General features: G+C 36.2%; 2 protein-coding genes across 2 annotated transcripts in view; both read left to right on the top strand.

Moving 5' to 3' along the window:
* Positions 1–3,321: 3,321 nt before the first annotated feature.
* Positions 3,322–18,053, top strand: LOC132170384 (lecithin-cholesterol acyltransferase-like 4). Its single transcript, XM_059581349.1, has 11 exons — positions 3,322–3,700; positions 5,306–5,397; positions 8,293–8,411; positions 12,805–12,940; positions 13,103–13,154; positions 13,881–13,981; positions 15,708–15,890; positions 16,630–16,787; positions 16,962–17,016; positions 17,231–17,284; positions 17,508–18,053. The coding sequence occupies exons 1-11, from the start codon at positions 3,457–3,459 to the stop codon at positions 17,913–17,915; spliced, it is 1,602 nt and encodes a 533-aa protein (XP_059437332.1). The 5' UTR covers positions 3,322–3,456; the 3' UTR covers positions 17,916–18,053.
* Positions 18,054–22,750: 4,697 nt separating this feature from the next.
* Positions 22,751–22,928, top strand: part of LOC132169650 (lecithin-cholesterol acyltransferase-like 4) — a 2,478-nt gene continuing 2,300 nt past the window's right edge. The window contains exon 1 of the mRNA XM_059580650.1: positions 22,751–22,764. Coding sequence (XP_059436633.1) covers positions 22,751–22,764 — 14 coding nt within the window. The remainder of the gene's footprint in view (positions 22,765–22,928) is intronic.

Raw genomic sequence — 22,928 nt, 5'->3', positions numbered from 1 at the left:
CACAATCTTCTTCAACATGATTCTCCTTTACCGGATCCTTCCGATAGACTTCTCAATAAAGTTCAATGAAACTAACAATAATCATCTAAGAGGAATAATCAGGCTCACACAGATTTTCTCTCTAAGCACAGTCTCTCACAAAACCTAGGGTAGAATTTCGTACATCTTTCTCTCTTTCTCTCTATAAAGATGTATATATACTATCGACAAAACCCTAGACCTGACACACTTAAAATCATGTTTTGGGGCGTAAAACTTACAAGGTATCCAGACAGGTTAATGGGCTGTCCGGACTGGGCCTTGCGGAGCAAAAACAGAGTTTTTAGAACTACTGTCCGGCCAGGGTGAGGGCCTGCCCGAACAGGGCATGCAAAGGGTGAAAATCAGCAATCATCAGCAATTTGGAAATTATGTTTGTCCTTGATCAATAGCTTCGATCAATGAATGTTTGTGATTCGATTAAGTTGAAACTTTGCAGGGATGTTCATGACACATGAATCTACATTATGAACGGTGTAGATTTGATTCTAAGCATTCTATAACAGTGTTTGAGCCCGTGGACAGTAGCCTCTGCATTTTGGAATTGAATTAAGCCAACACAAGAACTAACAGGAACAAACTTATCAAGCCATCCAGCTTCTCTAATTTTAGTGAGAGAAGCTCTTCCTTCTCTCTAAGTAGAGAAAATCCACCTCCTTGTGAGGCCTTCTACCACCGTCAGTGTGGTTGTCAAGGAAGGGGGAAGCCTTTCCTCCTCCCCTTTTCCTTGTCCTTTTCCTCTTCTTCTCCAGCAAGTGTTTTTCTGCGTGTTCCTCTGGTCCTTTTGTCACCCTTCAACACAGATTTTGTGCTCCACCTTCCGACCACTGCTCCGCTGCCTTGGGGTGCCATCCTCCATGGTCGTTCGAATCCCCGCCGCTCTCCTACACCGCTACTCGTCGTTTTCCACCGTGCCGGCCAGATTGAGTTTGGTTCTTAGGTGGCTTTTCTTTAAAACCCGATCTACTTTCCTTAGGCTAACCCAAGTCTACATGTGCCAGTCCACCATCATCTGCGGCTGCCCAGCTCTCCACCGCCACTTCCCGATTAGTCATTCGCCCAGCATGCATCAACGCGTGATCCCCACGCCCTAGTCAATGGTTCCTCATGGCCGCTCCCCCGCCTTCATCATTGCCATCTCTGCTGTTTGTTGGGGTTTTCTGATGTTTTTTCGCTTGTGTTTATTTTTCTGTTGTTGTTCCATCTGTTTCTTGGTATGTTCTGTTGTTCCATTTGTTTCCTTGTATTTTTTGTTGTTTTGCTTGGGTTTTGTGGGTTTTAGTCTCTCTTTATACTTAGGGCTAATTTATGTTGTGGAGACTAGTGCTACCGGAGTCAGTACTCCCATTTCTTCGCCTTCAGGTCCGGATCTTACGAGTGCTGCTCCTGTATCAACTTCCTTTGGGAGGTTGATATTGTTCCTTGCTGGGGGTATAATTAAGTTTGGACCTTTTGAGGTTCTTACACTTGTTATTAGAGTTTATAAATCTCTTGAGGTTTGTGATCCTTCTTGTGCTCTTTTTGCCTTTAAAACTACTTTATGTGGCCCCTTTGAGAGGATCAGGCTATTTATTTAGCCAATTTCCTACTTTATTATGTTTACTAGCGCTGTTATTTTTCGAGTTTGGGTCTATTGTAGGGTAGCCCACCCTTTTTCAATCTTTTGATCACTAGCTACCCTTTTTTCGGTCTTTTGATTACTTGTACCTCTTTCCTAATTTTCTTAGAATATATATATATATATATATATATATATATATAGATTGACGGGGAAAAGGATAGAAGGAGTATTCGCAGACGGCATAATCCGGAAAGGATTGACGGAGTATAAACAAGCCATACTCAAATCTTGACGTCATCTTATCCGTTAAATGACGAAAAATGTATCGCATGGCGTAGCACGGAATCAATAACTTTGCCTACATAATACTTCTCCATCTCTTCTACACGGCTAGTCCTTTACATTATTGTACAATTAAATACAAAAAAAAAAAAAAAAAAAATTAATATATCCACTCACTATGTATATTAAATTTAATATATCCAAAATTTAAAACTCAAAATTTAAATTACTTCTCAAAACTCTTATATTTGATTTGTTCATAGACATTTCGCAGGAATTATTTATGTGTCCAAAAATATTTTTATGTTTTTTTTTTTAAAAAGGAATATAAGGCTATTTGAAACAAAAAATATTTAAAAATTAAACACAAAATGACAAGAAAGAAAAATTATAATATAGACAATAGTTTTTCTTTCATTTTTCAAAATATAAACTAAATATACTGTTTGATTTGTTTTTTTTTTTTCTTCTTAAAATTTTCATTTATAAACAAATAAAACCTGTTCATATCTTTTTATGGAGTAAAATAGTCTTTTTTTTTTTTTAATACACAATTTTTATTTTTAATTTTTTATGTGTATGCATAAGGGGAGGAAAATGAGGAGAAAAATTTGAACTAATAATCTTCACTTCATGAAACGTAGAACTCAATTTATTGAACTACCCGTTAAAGACAATTAATCACAGACAAACCCAAAAAAATTGAGAATTGGAAAAGCCTAAAAAACGTCATATTAATAAAAAAGTATGACTACTTTTATATTTATTTTAAAAAAAAGTTTTTCATAGTAGATAAAAAAAAAGAAAGTGAGTTTCCACCTCTCCACGAGGCAATTTACATTTCTAAATAGTCACCACCATATGGATTCTATTAAGAGCCTGTTTGAATTTGCCCTAGTATCTAAAATGTTGTGCAAAACTAAAAAATTGGTATGGGTGGTAAAAAATTTTAAACTTATTTGATTTTTTATTTTAAAAATTACTAAAATGCACTTTTGACAAAAAATAAAAAAAAAAAAAAATAAAGATTTTGCCAAAAAGTAATTTTTTTTTACTTGCTCTACTACCCAAACATGCTCTAATTGTGTTTGAGAAATAGAGCTTTTAAGTATAAAAAAAAAAAAAAAAACTTTTTTTTTTAAATTTTTTAATTTTTAAGTTTTTGTCAAAAGTGTGTTTTAACTATTTTTAACTTTTTAGACCATTAAAAGTGATTTTAATTTTTTTTACCAAACGTGTACTAATCATAGACCAAAGTACACTTCAAACATGTATTTTTAAAAAATGTTAAACGTACTTTTAGACCACACCTAAACAAGCTCTTAAGATAATTAAAATTTGAATTTAGATAAATAAAAAAAAAAAAAAAAAAAAAACAAATTTGGACTTTAAAAGTTAAAACAGACACATTTATTACATCACATCACCGTAGAGAGACAAACCCCTATCGTCTTCGACATTGCGTTTTGTTTCTTTCCTCCTCCAGTTCCTCATAATCGGATTTACGAAGCCTCTGAACAATCTGATTCACAAACCCACACATTGGTTCGATTGATCGAGGGCTTTGGTTTGGAATGGCCGTGCTGTTGGAGGAAATCGTGCAATCGGTGGAGCTCTGGCTCAAGCTTTTGAGGAAGAAGCCCCAGCCGCACGTGAACCCCAATCTCGACCCGGTTTTGTTGGTTCCGGGCGTCGCCGGTTCGATTCTTAAGGCTGTGAGTGACGATAATGGTAAGGAGGAGCGCGTTTGGATTCGGATTTTCGGGGCGGACTACAAGTGCCGGACCAAGCTTTGGTCTCGCTTCGATCCCTCTACCGGTGATTTTTCCCTCTTTTCATTTATTTTATTGTATTTTGTTTCGTTGAGATTTTAACTTGTTAGAGCCGTGTTTGGTTGCTGAGAAAGTGGAGGTAAGTTTCTTCAGTTTTTGGGGGTTTGGGTCTGGATTTTTGTTGGAGTTTTCAAGTTTTGATCCTTCCGCTGATATAATAGCTGATGTTATTTTTTACTTTAAATAGCTAGAAATTCGAAAATATGATCATAATTGTTGCTTGAAATTGAAGTTGCTTTGCTGTTTATGATATTGGTAATCATTGTGTTTTTGCTTAAAAAATCCGTAGAAAAATGAAAATGAAGTTCAATCTTGTGTTTTCTCTTAGCGTTATGTAAGAAGCAAAAAAGGATGCTTGTGATTTAGATCTTGGACTTTAGATTTCACAAAAAAATGGAACTCAACTCGGTTAAATAAAAGGGCTTTAGTTTAGGTTCACTGAGTAGAGGTTTCAGTTTTGCCGGTACCTAATGTGCAAAACCACAAAAAAGAGAAGTCCTCAAGATGGAAACATGTACCATTTCAAACTTGTGCTTTCTCTTTTCCCTCATCGGCTTGGCAACCATTTGGATTGTCCATTTCATTTTTTCTTTTAAGTTCGTTGCTTTTTCTCTCCCCAAAAGAAAGTTCTCTCCAATCTCTCTCTCTCGCCTTGATTTTTCCATTTCTTAAATCTTTTTCAATATGCTGGACATGGACCCGAATCTTACCTCTTTATATCCTTCGTCAAAATCAAAATTATTCTAGGTCTCTTGGTGGTTATACTATTCACACAATTGTGTTACAATTATATAGCTACAAACCCAGGGTTCAAGGTTATGGATGTTTTGGTGTAAAATTTCTTTTGTCTAAAAACGGATTTGGTCCAATTTGTGAATTTATGTGCTAGTTAATAAATTTGGAAAACTGGCTCAAACCAGGTTGAACTGTTGCTTACCTCAATGTGTACGTCTATTCATTGTATGGGTACACAGCTCTGACCAAACTAAAAAGATAACATAAAAAGCCGTGACCAAAATATATGTATGTGTTAAGCCACAAGACAATGGTACTCATTTTGTAATTGTTTTTTAAATATGGACTGTGCCATTGCTATCTGCAGCTCATATAAAGTAGGCATTGCAGTAAATTCACAAGACCTATGAGTTCTAACTTGAATGTTATAGAAATTACTGAGAGTTTGGCATCATAACAACCAGGTAAATACTACCTCTTATGTAGTTTATTATTCATGAGCGCAGCACATGTATCCTTATTAGGACGCTCTCTAGGTTGAGGGTCTAGTGTGGTGAGGAAGTTTAAAAATGCTTCTATGCAACTGCATGGAAATGTTCAGTGTCTGATTGTAAATTTTGATTACACTCTACATAACTGCAATTGCTTGTATGCTTAATAGAGAAGAGAAAATCAAACGCGTTTAAGAGCGTTCCTCTAATCTTAATAAAAATGAGCCTACTATTATGAGAGGAAAAAGGGCGAGCTGGTCAGGGGCTACTAGGCTCTTGGTTATATTTTTTGGGCTTTCTTTTCTAATGATCCTGTACTTTTACAATTTCTGGTGTTGAATAATGATGTTTATTATGTGAAACAGGTAAAACTGTGTCTTTGGATCCAAAGTCAAGTATTATGGTCCCTGAAGACAGATTTGGACTGTATGCAATTGATGTCTTGGACCCTGACATGGTGCGTTTTCATATTACATATTTAACAATGAAAAAGGCTTTGCAGTTGAATAGCTTACTACTTCTGTTGTTTTTGTACCTTTTTTTCTTTTTGGATGTATGTGCTTCATTCTTGATGTTTGTTTGAAACCTTGAAGGAATAGTATCATTACTATAGTAAAGTTCTGGTTCGAATAAAAATGGTTAAAAAATGCTCCTGCAAGTTGTAGCTTAGCTTCTGATCTGATCTCTGTGTCTTAAGTATAATGTTAGCATCAGCGGCAGTTATCTGAAGCTGAGATAAATATGTGTGACCATTCAATAATCTTTGTCACTTGGTTCTTCTTTTCTCTCTCTTCCCTAGCAGTGGTGCTTGAAGGCGTGTCACTCTAGGGTTCTACAACGTTGTGCCATCTCGTAGATCAGCTGATCTCGGGGGATGATATTTTGTTGTGTTGGAGCGTTTTTGGGTAGTTCTAATTTAGATCTTGAAGGCGGTTTTGCTGCTGGGGTTTGTGTCTGGGTGCTGTTCCTCTTTGGCGATGGTGTTTTTTCCTTCTGGGGTGGCCGGGTGAGGTTGGGTATGGAGAGCCGCTTCTTCGTTGAAGCCAAATCTTTCTCATTTTCGGCGGATTTAGGTAAGCCGGAGCTCCGGCTAGAGGAGAGGAGAAGAGGCTTTGCTGGAATTGTCGTCTTGGGGCCGCGGTTTGTCGCTTAACTGATCGTGACGGTTGAAGAGGTGCTGCAAAGTACTAGAGTTGAGGAGTTCCTCTGAACCACTTGGGAGGCTTCAAATGTCATCACCGGCCGATTGCTTTTTGGAGGTGGCGGCTCCAGCTATTTGGTGTTAGAGAGGGTTTATTTTGTTGCTGGACAGTTGTGAAGGGTGGGGTTGGAGTAGATTCTCTGGGGAGCTGAGAAACATTATGGCTTTCTTTGAAGTCATGAGTGGGCCTCCTTCCAGTGATTTTTTTGGATTGGAAGAAGATTGAGAAGACTTTTGGTCTTGGGCTGCGGGTGCTCCTTGAGCCACCAACGGAGGAGGATCCTATGCAAACTTTGGTTTATCCACTGGGTAAGAACCGAGATGGTTCAAATTTGTTTGGTGGTGCAATTGATGGGGATGGGACTAGTCGTGTTGCAAATGTTTCATCATGTGATGCTGCTGCTTTTGGGGGTAGGGTTGTGCAGAGTAAAAAGGAGGATTTGTTTCTCTCCTTTGGGCGTGGAAGGGCAATTTCGAGAAGGTGCTAGAGGAGTTGCACTGGATGTGGGCTTCATTTTTGGCTAGGCCGATGAAGTTTGGGTTGGGTCGTTAGCTTGTTGGGCACAAGACGGGTCTGTAGGCTTGTAGGCGAGCACACAAGCCCAAGCCCTTTCCATTTTGTAAGACCAAGTCCAAGGTTTGGTTCCTTTTCTAAAGGGGCTTGTAAGCCCAGCCCCTTTCTCAAGTCTAGGGTTGATTCGATTCCAGAGACACCGGAGATGTTGACGAACGTTATGCTGGAGGTTTCACTGACGGTTGACGTCCTTGGAATCGTTGGAGACTATGACAGAGGATTTGATGACGGGTCCTTAAATGGTTGGTCTAGTTCTGGTGATTTTGGCGGGGATCTCTGTTCGGTTTGGTCCCTTTCTCAAGTCCAGGGTCGATTCGATTCCAAAGACATCAGAGATGTTGACGAATGTTATGCTGGAGGTTTCACCGACGGTTGATGTCCTTGGGATCGTTGGAGACTATGACAAAGGATTTGATGATGAGTCCTTAAATGGTTGGTCTAGTTCTGTTGATTTTGGCGGGGATCTCTGTTGGGTTTGGTCCAGTTAGTTTTGATGGCGCTAATGGTGCAAGCTCGTTGTTGGTGATTGTCCAGATATTGTCGGAACCTCAAATTTCGGCCTCTTCTATTGTGGTGGCTCGGCCCAGTGATGGAAGGAGCCCCAAACCGGCGAAGAGTATTCTTTGGCATGGCTTTTTGAACCCTTTGCTGCTAGTTGCTTTGGGGGCGAGCAAGGTAGATTCAAGTATGGCCTCTCCTCCTTCTGCTCGTATGGTTAGGGTTTTTGCTATTGTCTTGGATACTGGGTTGGCTTCAGGAGGACTTCTTAGGTTGGTGGAGTTGCTAGGTGTCGTGGCTGAAGGGCTTCGGGCTTTTGATTTGGTGCCCCCGTTTTTGTTGACCTTTAAACCCATGCAACGCTACAACCGCAAGATGAGGGATAACAAATTTTTGAAAATGGATGACAACTTGATCACTAAGGCAATGTTGTCGTTCAATGCCCCACCTGTCTCTTTTGGTGCGGTGACAGGTTTGGCCGGTCCTTCTTTGGAGTTGGTGGATAGTGAAGAGTAGGACAGAGACTTCTAGGGTGGGTAAGATGGAGATTGCTGGGGTGGGGAAGACAGATTTTCCTTACCCTTTGGGCGACTTTTGCCCCGCCACCCGTTTGGATTGGGCTTTGATGGGGGATCCGTGTGAGGGATCGATGCCACCATAGAGGTTAGCCCTCAAAAGGTAAAGGATAGAATGGAGCTTTTGAATTTAGAATGCTCCATCAACTATGATGCTAAGGGAGCATCCTCTAGGTGGGGTAACGGCAAGACTAATGCTTTTTAGCATTGAGTGCCTTGGGGGGTTTTGAGCTTTGTTGTATTGTGGGTTTTGGGTTTGAAGGCTTGCTGGGGTTCTAGTTTGAGGGCTTTGGGTCGAGGGCTTGGGTTTTTTGCTCGTTTGGAGCCTTTTGTGTATATTGCTTGTGTATTTAGGGGCGCTTTACACTTTTTTATAAAATACCTTACTTATCCAAAAAAAAAAAAAAAAATGTTAGTATCAGCATATGTTCCTGATCAGGATTTGGTTTATCATTAAAAGAAGTGGATTATTGATGACTTTCCTCTAATGCTTGTTTCATGCAGATAATTGGACGTGATTGTGTCTATTATTTCCATGACATGATTGTTGAAATGATCAAGTGGGGTTTTCAAGAAGGAAAAACGCTTTTTGGATTTGGGTACGATTTCCGCCAAAGCAACAGGTACATGCTTAACTGCACATTTAGTTAAAAGCTACATTGTTTAAAAGGTATGGAAGGAAATCTGGAAGATTCAGAGAATCCTCTTTTGTGCTTACCTGAGCCAGCAAAGAAACATGGAAAAGTATCCAACATTTTATTGTGCACATATTTCGGGACTTTTTACAAATTTTATCTTCCCATTGTACAGCCTACGTTTAATAATTCCTGTCTTGAAGTTTCTAAAATGATCTTATCTTCTTTGACAAAACATTGTGTGAGGTCAAGCTGGCCCATGTCAACTCCTTTTTTCCAATATTATCTTTTGGCAGTTCAATTTCTTTACAGTCACCAGCTCCTCAGCAATATTTCTTCCTACAGGCAGTGGAAACAAGCATACCAAACGTACCAGATGACCTAAGTTCCAAACTAAGTCATTCGTACCAATGTAGATGTCCAGTTTTAACATCCTAAGTTCTTGAACAATTTTCTAACATCATATACTTGAGTTTGTAATCTCCAGGACTTGATTGTTTCCCCTAGTAATGTCAGTCACTATGCTCATTATAGATTCTTCTAATGCCTCCTTCTCTTGCCATTAAGAGCCATTTTCATGAACTTCTGCATTCAGTCATAATAATAGATGTTTAATGAAGTTGATTAGTTCTGCCAACTAGTGGTCTACCTCGCAAGTCACAGGAGGGAAGGATAACTTTATTTCCTTTACTTGTAAAGATGAAATTCACCATCTTTCGTTTTCACCCATCATGAGGACCTATGAAGATGAAGTGTTATTTTAAGTCAATTCATTAAATTAGAAAAATATTGTGCTGATTCTTCCAAGATAGGATAAGGGTTATGAGTGACTTTCTGGAGGAGAACTTGAATTATATGATCCCAAATTCTTCAATATTGACGGCAATAGCTAGTCACATATGTTAGTACTGTCTTTGGGTTTTCAAGAAGGGTGTTCTAGTGTGTTGGTGATTCTTATCCAAGATGTGTATAATTTAATGAGGCCATGAGAATTGTGAGAAATATGTGAAGTGTATGGCTAATTAAATAACAAAAATTCTGTAAGGGAACAAGAGCAGGCTACCATCATACAAAAGATCTTTCTAAAGAGATTCGATTTGGAACTATTATATGTTCAAGGGTCCAATATTGAAATAATTCCAGTTAGTGTCAACAAACAATTCAAAAGGCCTCAACTTGTTTAGAATAGGTCTAAGTCATATAGCACAATAATTTGTATTCTCAAATTATATAAGAAGGATTTACAGTTATTGAGGAAATTCCATTTTCTCTATGATTAATATATGTTTTAGAAAGGGCACAAATAGTAAGATCTTACAATTTAAGATCCATTCATTCAATATTTCATTTTTAGAGGACAATTCCCGCATTTAAATTATGTGGCAGATGTACTAATACCTTACCCCATCCATTTGGAAATCTTGGTTCATCCCCTTTGCTTACCGGATGAAAGATGCCTCCTCTGCACTTATTGCGGTTCTTTCTTCATGAGCATTCTGATTGTAATATTCTTATTATTCCAAACAAATCTATTATTAATTAATTAATTTTTTTTTTTTCAAAAATTAATCCAAGATTGTTGTTACTCCTATATAATTCTCATATATGTGAATACGAATTTGTTTTCCTTTTTCTTCGTAACCAATCTTCTCATTTTTCTTCGTAACCAATTTTCTCATTTACAGTTAACATCGTTTGGTATTTTACCATGAGTGCAATTTTAGAGAGACGCGAAAGCAAAAGCCTAAGAGGTCGCTTCTGTAACTAGATAACTAGCACCAAAAACCGTCTTTACATTGGATGGTTTGGTGTTTTGATGATCCCTTTCTTATTGATTGAAACTTCTATATTTATTATTGCCTTATGGTGCTTATTCTATCAATTAGATCCTTTATTTATCCATAGCCGAAAGGATGTAGGCATACCTATTTCTTTATATTTGGACTTTTATGAAGTTTCTTTGTTTTCCTTTGCTATAACTGATAAAAATCGCTGTTTTGCACATGATAAATATGATATGTAGAAACCCCAAGGGGTTGGTCCAAGTGGTGGAGGCCTTAGTCGTGAGGTATCATCCCTTCAAGATCCAAGGTTCAACACCTCATGGGTGCAAACAATCCTTTGGGGTCACACCCCCTGGTGTAAAGCCAGCGATTTAACCAGTTCTGTGTAGGAAAACTTTCGAGATTGCGGTGCACGAGACCAGGGTTTACTCTGCAAGGGTGGGTCCGAATGACCTTGCCTTGGAGAGGTTCCCCGACATTAAAAAAAAAAAAAAAGAAATGATATGTAGAAACCCTTTTTTCTAGTATTTGTTAGCAGATTTGCTATTTCTTTCCTTTTTTCTTTCATCTTTCTATGGTGGAGATAGCCACACCTAATGACAGATCACGACCATATTATTTAAAGGTTATGTTACAAATGAGTTTAGTTCTAATGGCAATAATATTCCTAAGCTTTTGTATGTTCGCTTTTTGTGTCATTTTTTTATACTTCCTGTATGCTTAGGGGCGCATTCGACTCTTATAAAACTTCTTTGATTATCTATCAAAAAAAAAAAAAAAAAATGTTCTCCATTCCTTGTATAGACAAGGCCTATGTTATAGAGTAGTTCTTGCATAGAATTAACACGACCTTTGTCAGAATGTGGAGTTGGACAATTATGCTTTGTTCTTCTTCAGAGGCCTTTTATTTTTTTATTTTTTCTATAATTGACCAAAATATCATTAAAAGCATAAGACATCCTCCCATGTAATTGTGAAGTGTACAAGAGAAACTCTTTTCTAAAAGAAAAAGAAAAAAAAAAAAAAAATCATGATAACCAAGCACCAAAGGAGAAATAAATGCAATTGCCGAAAGATACAGAGTATTGAAGAAAAAAGTCTTTGGCTCCTTTAATATCCTCTCATAGTCCTCAAAACTTCTGTCATTCTTTTCCCTCCATAGACACGAGAAAAGCATGAAGGCACAACAACATTCTTAGTGCTGCAAGCAGTCGACCAACAAGCATTCAAGTCCACTACTCGTCTAAGCATAACCTAAGACAGCCTAAAGCGCCTTAAAAAAAACATTACATAAGGTACAAGCAATCTCACAATGGAGAAGAAGATGGTTCACACTCTTCACTCTTTTTACACATACAACACCTAGTAGCCATAATGACATGTTTCCTAAGATTGTCTATGATAAAGATCTTTCTTAGGGCCACTGACCAAGCAAACAAGCCACCCTCATGGGAATCTTAGTCCGCCAAACACTCTTTCAAGGAAAAAGAAAGCCATCATTACAAATCAGGATATTGTAGAAGGATCTAACGTCAAACAACCCTCTTTTGGAGGGGCCCGCCAAAGCTTGTCTTTGCCATCCCATCTCATGCTAACTAAATACAACACCCTGAAGAACAAGACAAAGACATCTATCTCATAATCATGAGCTGCTCTGAAAGCTCTAAGTGAGCCACATCCTTCGTGGAAGCAAAACCATATAAATTTGGCATCCTTTGCCCAAAATCAAAGGACTCTTTTAAAAATGATACTCCATAGATATCTGATGGATTATTTCCGCCCTTGCACAAGATGTGTACTCTAATGATCAATCCTTTTCAAACAATTTCAATTTTTATAATCTCGTTATGTTATAATTAAAAGAAAGAAAAAGTTAAAAGGCATGATATGGAAAGACAATAATAGCACATATGAACCACATTTATGTGTAATGCCAAAGTTGTTATAATGAAAAAAGTTTTTAGATATGTTGCACTGTGGCCTCATGCCCCCCAACCCTTTCTTATATACAAACATGATGGAGAATTCTACCAATGAGAAAAATGAAATGTAAAATGGGAATAAATTGATTTTGGTCATGCATTTAGCTCAATGATCTATTGATTCGTTATAAAGCATCCTGGTAGTATTTCAACTTCTTTTTTCTTTATGATGCTGGGTTTTCATCTTTGGTTCTGAAGAAAGATAAAATCTTGATATTGTGGTAATTATAGATCAAAACTGGCTTCTAGTTTTTTATTTTTATTTTTACGGTATGCCTTTTGATATGGAATTCTCTTCTAAATTTTTTCTGATCTCATAAATGCATGGTTGTAATACAGCCTTTTCTTTTATCCCTTTAGTTTGGACCCCAAAAGCTATTTTGCCAAGTGGCATCAGGAATTTTTTAAGTAGTATATTCTTTTGCGAAGAAAGCATACAAATAGGTGAATTGAGGTGGACTGAAAAATTCAATACGTTTTCTTTTATAAGAAAAGCGTGAAATCTGTTTATAGAATAAACTCCGTTGAATGGATGTTGGCTTCCTGATGCATGAAGATCTTTGTCTATTCTCAAGCTAATGTCTTCAACATGTTTATGCTTTGATTTTCTTTTAGGTTGCCACAAACATTAGAGCGGCTAGCTGCACAACTAGAGTTGGCATATAATGCTTCTGGAGGGAAAAAGATAACCATCATTAGTCATTCTATGGGGGGCCTTCTGGTGAAATGTTTTATGTGCCTGCATAGTGATGTAAGAATCAATATTTTCTTGTTTCTTGACTTATTCTTATTCCTTTTCTCATTTTCCATCTCCTATCTCCCTTTCCATGGGTTTTTGGTTATTTCTTTCTTAGCTAGTGCTTCAGTTCTCCTGCTAGCTAAATCCTACAACTTTATGCATGTTGTTTTGCAGATTTTTGAGAAATATGTGAAGAATTGGATTGCAATTGCCACACCATTTCAGGGTAAGTGATCATATGTAAATTGAACACAGCAGACCATAATAATAGCAGCCCTCCTTGGTACAAAATGTAGAAATGAGGAACCTTCTTTTATTGAATTTAACAAAATTCATAACTTTGCAACATGCAATATTTTTTTCTTTTTATGGCATGACTTCCCTCCACACTTTCTTGTCCATTTATTGCCCAAAGTTCAAATGTGGCATGTAATCCGAAGAGGAAAATAGAAGGCTGAATACCTGAAGGTATATAATGCCATAAGCAGTCATGCTTGTCCTACTGAACTTGCATTTGGTAGTTTTAAATAAGATGTCTTGGAACATGTTGTTGGTTACTGATTTGTATATTCTGATATCCAAACTATTCTTAAACATATTGTACATACCATCAGTAGCTATGTGAGTAATCGATGACATTGTAGGATCACCTTGATGTCTTTTGTAGGAACATTAGCTGAACTGCTTTTTTCACTAATTCTCAGATGTTGATATTACCCAATTGTAAAATTATTGCCATGGTTTGAACTTTTAAAATCTTCAATCAATTTGAAAGTCTAGGTTAACTTGTAAAAACTTATGGTAGTTTGAATATAATGCGTTGGTTTTAATTTTTATCTCTGCATCTTTAATTGCTGAGATGGAATTGACTTGGAAGTTGACTTTGGTTTTAGAACTTTTGTGCTGGTGAAGTTGTAATTCCACTGAGGCATTGTGTCAAATTGTCCCACAGGTGCACCTGGATATGTTACATCTACCTTTTTGAATGGAATGTCATTTGTGGAAGGGTGGGAACAGAATTTTTTTATATCAAAATGGAGCATGCACCAGCTGGTATGAGTTCATTTCTCTTGGCATTTCTAGTTACATGTCTGTTGGGGCTTCCCGTTATTGTTTGTACCACTGGGATATATAGGTTTATGACTCTGTATCAGATTTTACCTCGATCACTTTATCTTACTGTTCAATATTCTGCCTAGAATCACTAAATCATCCGCCTCTCTATCTGAATCTTTTTATTGGTATCTTTTTCCTTTGTTCTTTTTTCACCTCAGTATGACATTGGTGCAGCTGGAATTTAATTTAATATGTATGAATGGCTTTGGCATTTGGGTACTTACAGTTATGCCCAAGAAGAGAGGTTCAGCTAAATTTTTGCTCTAATACACCGATGTGATTACATCTTAGCTAGTGCAACAACTTATTGTCTTATGGACAATCTAAAGAGGGTTGGTGAAAACAAGCTTTGCTGGGTACCTTTTAAGAAAGGAGGTTTGATATTAGATCATACTACAATGTTCTTACTCCCCATGATAGTACCCCTTCCCCTTGGAGGAGTATTTGGTGGAATAAGGTTCCCCTGAGAGTGACGTTATTTGCTTGGTTGACCTCATTAGGGAAGATCCTCACTATGAACAATCTAAGAAACAACATATTGTGGTTGAGTGGTACTGCACGTGTAGGAAGATTGGGGAGTTAGTGGATCATCTTCTATTCCATTGTGAGATTGCCGGTGCCCTTTGGAATACTATCTTCAATAGTGTAGGGCTGGCTTGTGTTATGCCTAGTTGCTTGGTAGATCTCTTTGCTTGCTAGAGAGAGCTAGGTGGTAGGTTTCAGCTTGATGTAGTTTGGAAGATGATACTATCCTGCCTTGTGTGGTGTCTTTAGAAGTAAAGAAAGGATCGAAGCTTTGAGGACCATGAGAGGACATTGGTGGAATTAAATGCTTTATTTCTTAAGACTCTTTTCATTAGGCTACCACCATTGATTTTAATATTTCGAGCTTTCATGATTTTAAAATTTATTTTTTTATTTTTTATTTTGTGCTTCTAGTTAAGTTCCTCTCTTGTATTCTTCTTGTGTACTTAAGTTGTGCCTTTGCACTTTTTAATAAATTTGCTTATTCGTATTATGCGAGAGCGGTATATGCACTTTTTTTTATCTTCTAGCATGGCAATTACTGCTAGATGACATTGGTTAGGGTATATGCTTTCGGCTCCCTCCATCCCATATTGTTTCTCCAGTATATTCCATTTCAGGATATCGTAAAATATATCCACTTTGGAGTACATTTACAACAACTTTCCTAAGATGCCCTCTGACTTATTTGAAAATTCAATGCCCTTTGCTCCTCGCTTTTGCATGAGTTTAAGCTAGAGAGTGTGGTTTTGAAACAAACACTCTAACCTCACTCTCTTTTTTTTTTTTTTTTATTTTTCAAATTCAAAGATAACAATTTGTGATGGAGGGAGTATTTGTTTATAACTCTGTGCCTATGGACCCTGACTCAGGAATCTGTTCTTTCACACCCTTTGCTTTCGGTCACCTACTGTGCCATTCACTCTATTATGCGTGGGCCTGCAGGGATATAAATTGTTGAGGTTTTGGTTATTGCTGTTCATTTTCTTTTGACATGAGCATTATATATTAACATTTGTCTGAACATTTAAGCCTCTGGCAATATTTATCTTTTAGTTTTGCTGATTCTTGAATCTTGAATTCAGTAGTTGCACTCTTTTAGAGATGACTTTTTATTAACATGTTGCAATTTTTTCAGCTGATTGAATGTCCATCAATATATGAATTGATGGGTTGTTTGAATTTTCAATGGCAACACATTCCTCTTCTAGAGATCTGGAGAGAAAAGCTAGACAAAGATGGGAACTCTCATATTATTCTAGAGTCTTACCCTCCAGCTGAAAGTATAGAAATTTTTAAGGAAGCTCTTTCAGCTAACACGGTAAGCTATTATTAACTCTTGTTGTGTCAAGTGCAGATCACTAATTTTTGGAAAACATTTGAGCAAGATTGTTGTACTTTCTCAACGTTTTGTTGAAAGTGAAATGGTGTCATTATGTTTGGATTTTGGAGCAATTTTATAATCTTCAAAATTTTAATATTCAGTTTTCTAGTTCTTACATTCTGTGGGATCCATATTCATAACATGTGAGATATCCTTATGGTGGCTGTCAACCTATTGCAACCCTTGTCCTTTACCCGGGCTTGGCCCGGCTATGCAAAAATATATGGCAATAAGGTATGACATAATGGAGTTCTAAGGAAAATCATGAATGTTAGAGAGGTACTAGGGAATGACCCTAGTGCAGAGTGGTGTAGAAAGATCATGAATGTTTGAGAATTTTCAGTTGTCTCATAAACACTGTATTTTCTGTTAATGTCAACAAATGATTGAACACTTAATTTTTCAGGTTTTTCTTCTGATTAAGAATTGAACTTGAAGATTTGGTTGCCACTATGTGCTTTCTTTCCTTGGATATAGATGGGTTGTTTGTGTCTTTTTCCTGGGAAAAAAAAGAGAAGAAGATTAGAGCTTCATGTTATCCATCATGTTCTAGAAATGCTTGCTGCACAGTATTGATAACTTTTTTTCTTCATATTATTCTTATTTAGCCTTATGCTGATTCTAGATGAAGAGAACTGATGTGGCTTACTGGACTTTATGTGTATTTCAATGCCAGGTCAATTATGATGGTGGAATTATTGCCCTACCATTCAACTTGGAGATCTTGAAATGGGCTAATGAAACACGTGACATTTTATCGTGTGCTAGAGTTCCTTCTAAAGTTAAATTCTACAATATATACGCGATCAATCTTGAGACACCCCATAGTGTCTGGTAATATATTCATTAACCTTGAGATGAAGTCTTACTATTTTTGCCACTTAGAAACTACAGCTGTTGTTTGATTTATTGTGGAATTGAAGCTTATAACATCCATTATGCAGCTATTTCCTTTTGCTAGTAAGTTGGGTTTTTTTTTTTTATTACAAAATCTATTTTTCAATGCAGCTATGGAAGTGCGGAAGCTCCAGTTACAGATTTGCAGCAACTACCATTTTTCCAGGTCATTATCTACTGCAGAATGTTCTCATTGTGATGCCATTGTACCTCCTAGTTACAAAAATTATTATTCAAGTTTTCTGTGGTTCACCCTGTTTTGGTATATTAGATACCTGTTTCATTTGGATCAAATATGGGATTAATTAATATGATTTCATTTTTCTTGCTATAGTTGGCTATTTGTTTAAGAAAGCTAACTTGTGTTTGCATATTTGCAGCCTACGTATGTATGTGTTGATGGTGATGGGACAGTTCCGACTGAGTCAGCCAAGGTATGCCAGATTTTCTCTTCAATCTGTTATCAATTGATGATATGGGTGACCTCTTCAACACAGCTTTAATGGTTGATTTTTGTACTCGTTCAAGTATCACATTTATGATATTTGTGGAGACTGCATTTTTTCTTGTATTTCTCATGAAATGAGTATGGCTGCTTTCTCCTGATCATTGTGAGATAATCTCTGTAAGGTGCTTTTCCTTTTCCTTCTCCTTCAGGCAGATGGGCTGAATGCAGAAGCAAGGGTCGGAGTCCCTGGCGAGCACCGAGGGATTCTGTGCGACCACCATGTGTTTCGGATTCTGAAGCACTGGCTGAAGGCAGACTCAGACCCATACTACAACCCTCTAAACGATTATGTGATTTTACCCACTGCATTTGAAATGGAAAGGCACAGAGAGAAAGGCTTACAAGTAACATCCCTTAAAGAAGAATGGGAAATCATCACAGAAGACCAAGATGATGAGGGAGATACAAAGCCCTTGGTGAGCTCCATATCTGTTTCTCATGTGGGAGACAAACTTTCTCCACGGGCTGAGGCTTGTGCTACCATTACTCTTCACCCTCAAAATGAGGGCAAGCAGCATGTTGAGCTGAATGCCGTAAGTGTGTCGGTTGATGCCTAAATTGGTGGCGTTCGATTGAACTGAAAAAGGAAGAAACTCTTCATCCGTGTGGTTAACATGTTGTATGTACAGCTTATGTATGACATTTTAAATCTATTTGTACAGAACAGTTCTAATAAAAATTACTATTCATTTCAACTTTTCTCAATTTCTCCCACGGTGCTATATTTTTCTCACTTTTTTCTGGAGACGGAGTCATTGTAACGTTAAAACCTAATTAAAAAACAAACAATGATACACCTTTTGTTTTTTTTCTTTAAAAAAAAGAATTATCACCGAATAGAAACCCTAACCTCTAGCTTGGCTGCTTGTTTTTGTTTTGCCAAAGAAAGATACTTTGAGATGAGCATACAAATTCTATTGAAAAAGGAAATCGCAAAAGTGCGTTGTAGGATCAAGAATGTGGAAGCAGCTTCAAATAGTGCCGGAGGAGCAATTAGCTCTGACGTCTCAAACTGGATGTAAAGGATTACTAACTCTTGTTGATAATCTTGACCATAAAAGATTACCGCTCTTAATTGCAAAGCCTAAAGTTGCTCTTCTTTTTGAGTTGGAAAGTGAGATGGCACTAACAATGAGAGCAATTCAATCAGCAAGAATTGCTCAATAATGCATGTTTCTTTCAAATGACTCAAATAAAGTTACCCTCTAGATCACATTAGTGGGTCTCGCTTTTGAACCTCTCTTTCTTATTTTAGTGTTGTTTTTCTCATTTTCTACTTTCTCGGTCAGTGTTGTGAAAAGAAAAAAAAAATGTGATTAGTCCCATATCAATCGGCCAAGTAGCCGAATGTGTTCTTAAGTAGAAACGTTCACGTAATCTTTGATAGTAATTTTTTCTTATCAAAGGTTCACGTAACCTTTGATAATGATTTTTTTAATTTTTAATTGAGACAATGTTTTTTTTGAAAAAACTATTAAAAAAATTGTTAATGTCTCTTGAGTAACCTTTGATAATGATTTTTTAAAATTTTAATTGAGACTATATGTTCTTTTTAAACTAATAAAAAATTGTCAATGTCTCTCGAGACTAGCAAAAAAACAAAAGACTATAAATTTTGCAATAAGACAAATAACATTATAAATTCCTAATTTCAAAATAATTTTTTTTTTTAAAAAAAAAAAAAAATCTTTTAAGAAAAACAAATTTTAAAAACTACATCGTATTTGGGAGGACTTTAAAAAGACTCTAAGAGAACTTAATTAAAACATTACTCGTATTTTACACGCCTAGTGCACCGACCAAGAAGGTTCTTACAATCTTTCCTATCTTTATTTCATCAGGGTCCATCATGCTTTGCATTCACTCAAACTTTAAAGGTTAAAGTGGACCGACCAATATTATACCGAATGTGACATCTTATATCTATTTTTCAATGGTCTTATCATTTTGTTTTGGTTTTATTCTGAGTCAAAAACTGTTTATGTATGCGAATGAAAATGGGTGGATGGATTGTTCTTAATCAGTAAAAAAATTACCCTTAAACCGACATCAAGTCATCCTAATGTATGCTTTATTGGATATCAGTTGTAAATTATTGACATCATGGGACTCTGGTGGAATTTAAAAGGCAATCCGCGTGAAGACTTGAGGCTTTAGAATTTGATATTTATGTGTGATTGCTGTCTTGTATTTTCCATTGATGCATTCTATTTATACACATACTTTGAGAGATTTACAAAGGAAAGTATTTTACAAAATGAATGACAAATTTCTTAGTTTTCCTTTCTTGTTGAACACTAGCCATTGGGCTGATTTGGTTTGTTATAATTGTAGGATTTCATTTGCCTTATTTTGGATGTAGCCGTTGCTTGAGATTCCTCGGAGGATTGTGGTCTTGCAGGTCATGCACTTGCCTTGTGGAGAATATAGATGTTGCCATGTGAGGATTTGTGGAGTTGATTAGGTTGGTTCCATTAAGGGCATGGAGTCGTTTTTATATATGGGAAAAGTTCACGTAAGCTTTGATAATGTCTTTCTAAATTTTAATTGAGATAATGTTCTTCAATACTAGGAAAAAGATAAAATTGACCTTATTGATTTTGCAATAACACAAAAATATCATTCTAAATTCTAAAAAAAAAAATTAATCTGCATGTTAAGAAAAACAAATTTATATATATATATATATATATATATATATATATATTTTTTTTAATTTAGAAAACAAATTTATAATTTGTTGAATGAACATGCATATGCTAGGAACAAGACTCACGTTCCCAGTTCAAGTAACTCGTCCAAATTGAACATAATCTATCGGTGAATCTGTGTCAATGTGCACTGGTTTAGGTTGACTTGTACTCCCGCCCCTTTGACCCATCCGGGTTGTATATATATATATATATGACATATACATGAGCCAAATTTAAATGCATTTGTTGTATATATATGGAACCCGACATAAAATAAATTCAGTTTAATTGTTTGTTTTAATGAAAAAAAAAAAAAAAAAATTTACATGCATAATCTGGCCGGATTAATGTAAAACCAACACATAAAAATATAAACCTAATTCCAAGCACATTATAACTAGCATTATATATATATATATATATATATATATATATATAAAGTAGGAAACTATCCAAACATACTTATAATAATAAAAAAAAATAAAAAATTAACAAGATCGATGACACAGTACAATCAAAACTCTTGCGTACTCAATTTTTTTTGTGAAATTTAGTATTTTACTTGACGCAAATGAAAGAAATTGAAATTACTATTTTTGAAGAAGAAAAAAAAAGATTTAATCCTTAAACTGTTATAGAAACCAAAATGATAGTGAACTATCTCAATTAAATATTGTCTCACTTGAAAGGACAGGTTCAAAGGAAATCGGTAATAGATGAGTTTTTACCCATTTAAACATGCAATTCAAGTCTCCAATATTATCTTTTAAAAATAATTAAACAAAAATTACTTGTGTCAAATACATTTGGCAATTAAAAGTGTTTGGACAGTTTTTCGAATGATGACATGTGATGGGCCCTATGAATGGCCTGGTGCCTGAGGAATCACCTAATTATGAAATAGTAAAGAAAAAGGATCAAAGTTGCCGGTGTTGTTCGGTGGAGGATAACTTCGATGCCTAAATTAGTCATAGTGTTTTAAGAGAAATATAACTTTGAAGATGATCAATAAGATAAAGGAAATAGAGGATATTCAGTTAAGGAGAAAAAAAAAAAGTTACCAAAATGTGAGATAAGACTCTCATTTTATAGGCATCGGGTTGTACCTGTTTACCTAACACTGTGGACTTACCGAGGATCCACGTGTCAAATAATATATTGAAAAATGACAAATGAAATATCATGCAAGTATATCTTGTATCCCGAGAGTAACCCTCGGTAGTTTACTTAAGACTTGGCTAACTGGGCCTTTGAACCGAGTGTTGTGTGAACCAAGCTCAGATAGGTATAAACTTACCAAGCATAAGTTTGGTGAACAGTAAAAAATGACCGAGTTTTAGTGATGGGCCGATAGATCATTTTATCGGGTCCAACATAGCTGATCCATGATCTAACAAAAAGAAAATAAAAAAGAGACATCTTTTAGTACTAAGATCCAATTGTCTTACTTCGCAGCAAGACAGGCCTTCAATGATTCAGGTAACAATGAGAGCATACAATAACATACTGTAACAACACTAGCTCAACAATGAACATGAAAGATTCAATTCATGGAATAAAAAAAAAAAAACATTAAAAGGGATTCAGTTTACAAAGGGGCGTTACCTTTTGAGTAGTAGAATCTGTACAACAGCGATGACTCTTGGAGCGGAAGAACTGGTAACGGTTGTCAGGTTGGTGAGAGACCCATTAAAGCTGGTTCTCTGAATCCTCAAAATCCGAGAAAATAACATCGTCAACAAAATTTATTTACTCCTCCCTGTTACAAACTTACAATTAGCAGGGGATTAGATAGCTGGGAGTCGGGGGTGGGCACGGGTCGGTTCGGGAGTATACCCGACCTCATGTGCGCGGGTATTTAAAATTGTACCCGAGACCCGGCTGTAGAGAACATGATCCGCGGGTCTCGGGTTTTGCGGAGCAGGGCGGGTATTGCGGGTACTACGGGGCGGAGCGGGTATTATAGACGAGCTGCTTCAAACCATTCAAAGAGAAGACGTTTCAAAATATAAAAATGAGTGGAACCAGATTTGAGAAGGTGGATCTTTGTTTTCGACTATCCTTTTTTTCTCACTTTCAATCTTCAAAACCCACGCCTCTGTCTCTGGATCTTCGAATTCCTTCACTTACCCAGTGTTTCCTTTCTTTTTCAAGAAATTTTTCATATGGGCTGCATCCTGCTGTAGTTTATGCAAACTAGTGAACTGATGAGAGAGAAAAACCCGAATTTGTGTGTTTTTTTGGGGCGGGTTTTGCCCACCCGTAAATGTTACACTTAATACTTTTTTTACAACTTAAAATCTATATGCCTAAGGGTCTATTTAGAATTGCGATTTTAAAAATTGTGTTTTTAAAAATCAAGTTATTAAAATCACTACTTTAAAATCGCAAAGTCATTTGGTAAAATGTGTAAAAAAATATATATTTTTTATTAAATATTTGTTATGAAAAATCGTGATTTTAGTTTAATTTCGCGATTTTTCAAATAAACACTCCCTAGCTTGCTTATAAAAATCGCAGATTTTTTTTTCCTATTTTAAATTAAGCAATGCCAAACGTTTTACGTTTTGCAATATCTTTTAAAAACACAGATTATTCTTGCAAAATCCCAATTCCAAACACATCCTAAATTGAAATATTTTTAAAAGATAAAATAAAAACTGAGAAAGAATTTTGACTTTTCTTTAAGATTTAATGGAATGGACATAAACACGTAGCACAAAATCTCATTTATTAGTGTTGTATCATAGAATGGTCCGAATTGTGCCTTTTTTATGGATTCAATCACAAAATAAAACCTTATTCCAAATAGATTTTCCATCATAACCTTCTTCTTTTCTTTTTCCCTATTCATGTCCAATCTCAAAGATAAGATGA

Source organism: Corylus avellana, chromosome ca2 (genome assembly GCF_901000735.1).
Source record: "Corylus avellana chromosome ca2, CavTom2PMs-1.0".
In the NCBI taxonomy this organism is placed as follows: domain Eukaryota; kingdom Viridiplantae; phylum Streptophyta; class Magnoliopsida; order Fagales; family Betulaceae; genus Corylus; species Corylus avellana.
Note: the sequence above shows the minus strand (reverse complement) of the source record. Positions and strands in the feature narration are given on the sequence as shown.

Excerpts from the sequence above, each read along its gene's own strand:
- LOC132170384 (XM_059581349.1), top strand. The coding sequence starts at position 3,457 with ATGGCCGTGCTGTTGGAGGAAATCGTGCAATCGGTGGAGCTCTGGCTC. Across the intron at positions 13,982-15,707 it reads AATGGAGCATGCACCAGCTG|CTGATTGAATGTCCATCAAT; the intron begins GTATGAGTTCAT and ends CAATTTTTTCAG. Across the intron at positions 15,891-16,629 it reads AAGCTCTTTCAGCTAACACG|GTCAATTATGATGGTGGAAT; the intron begins GTAAGCTATTAT and ends TTTCAATGCCAG.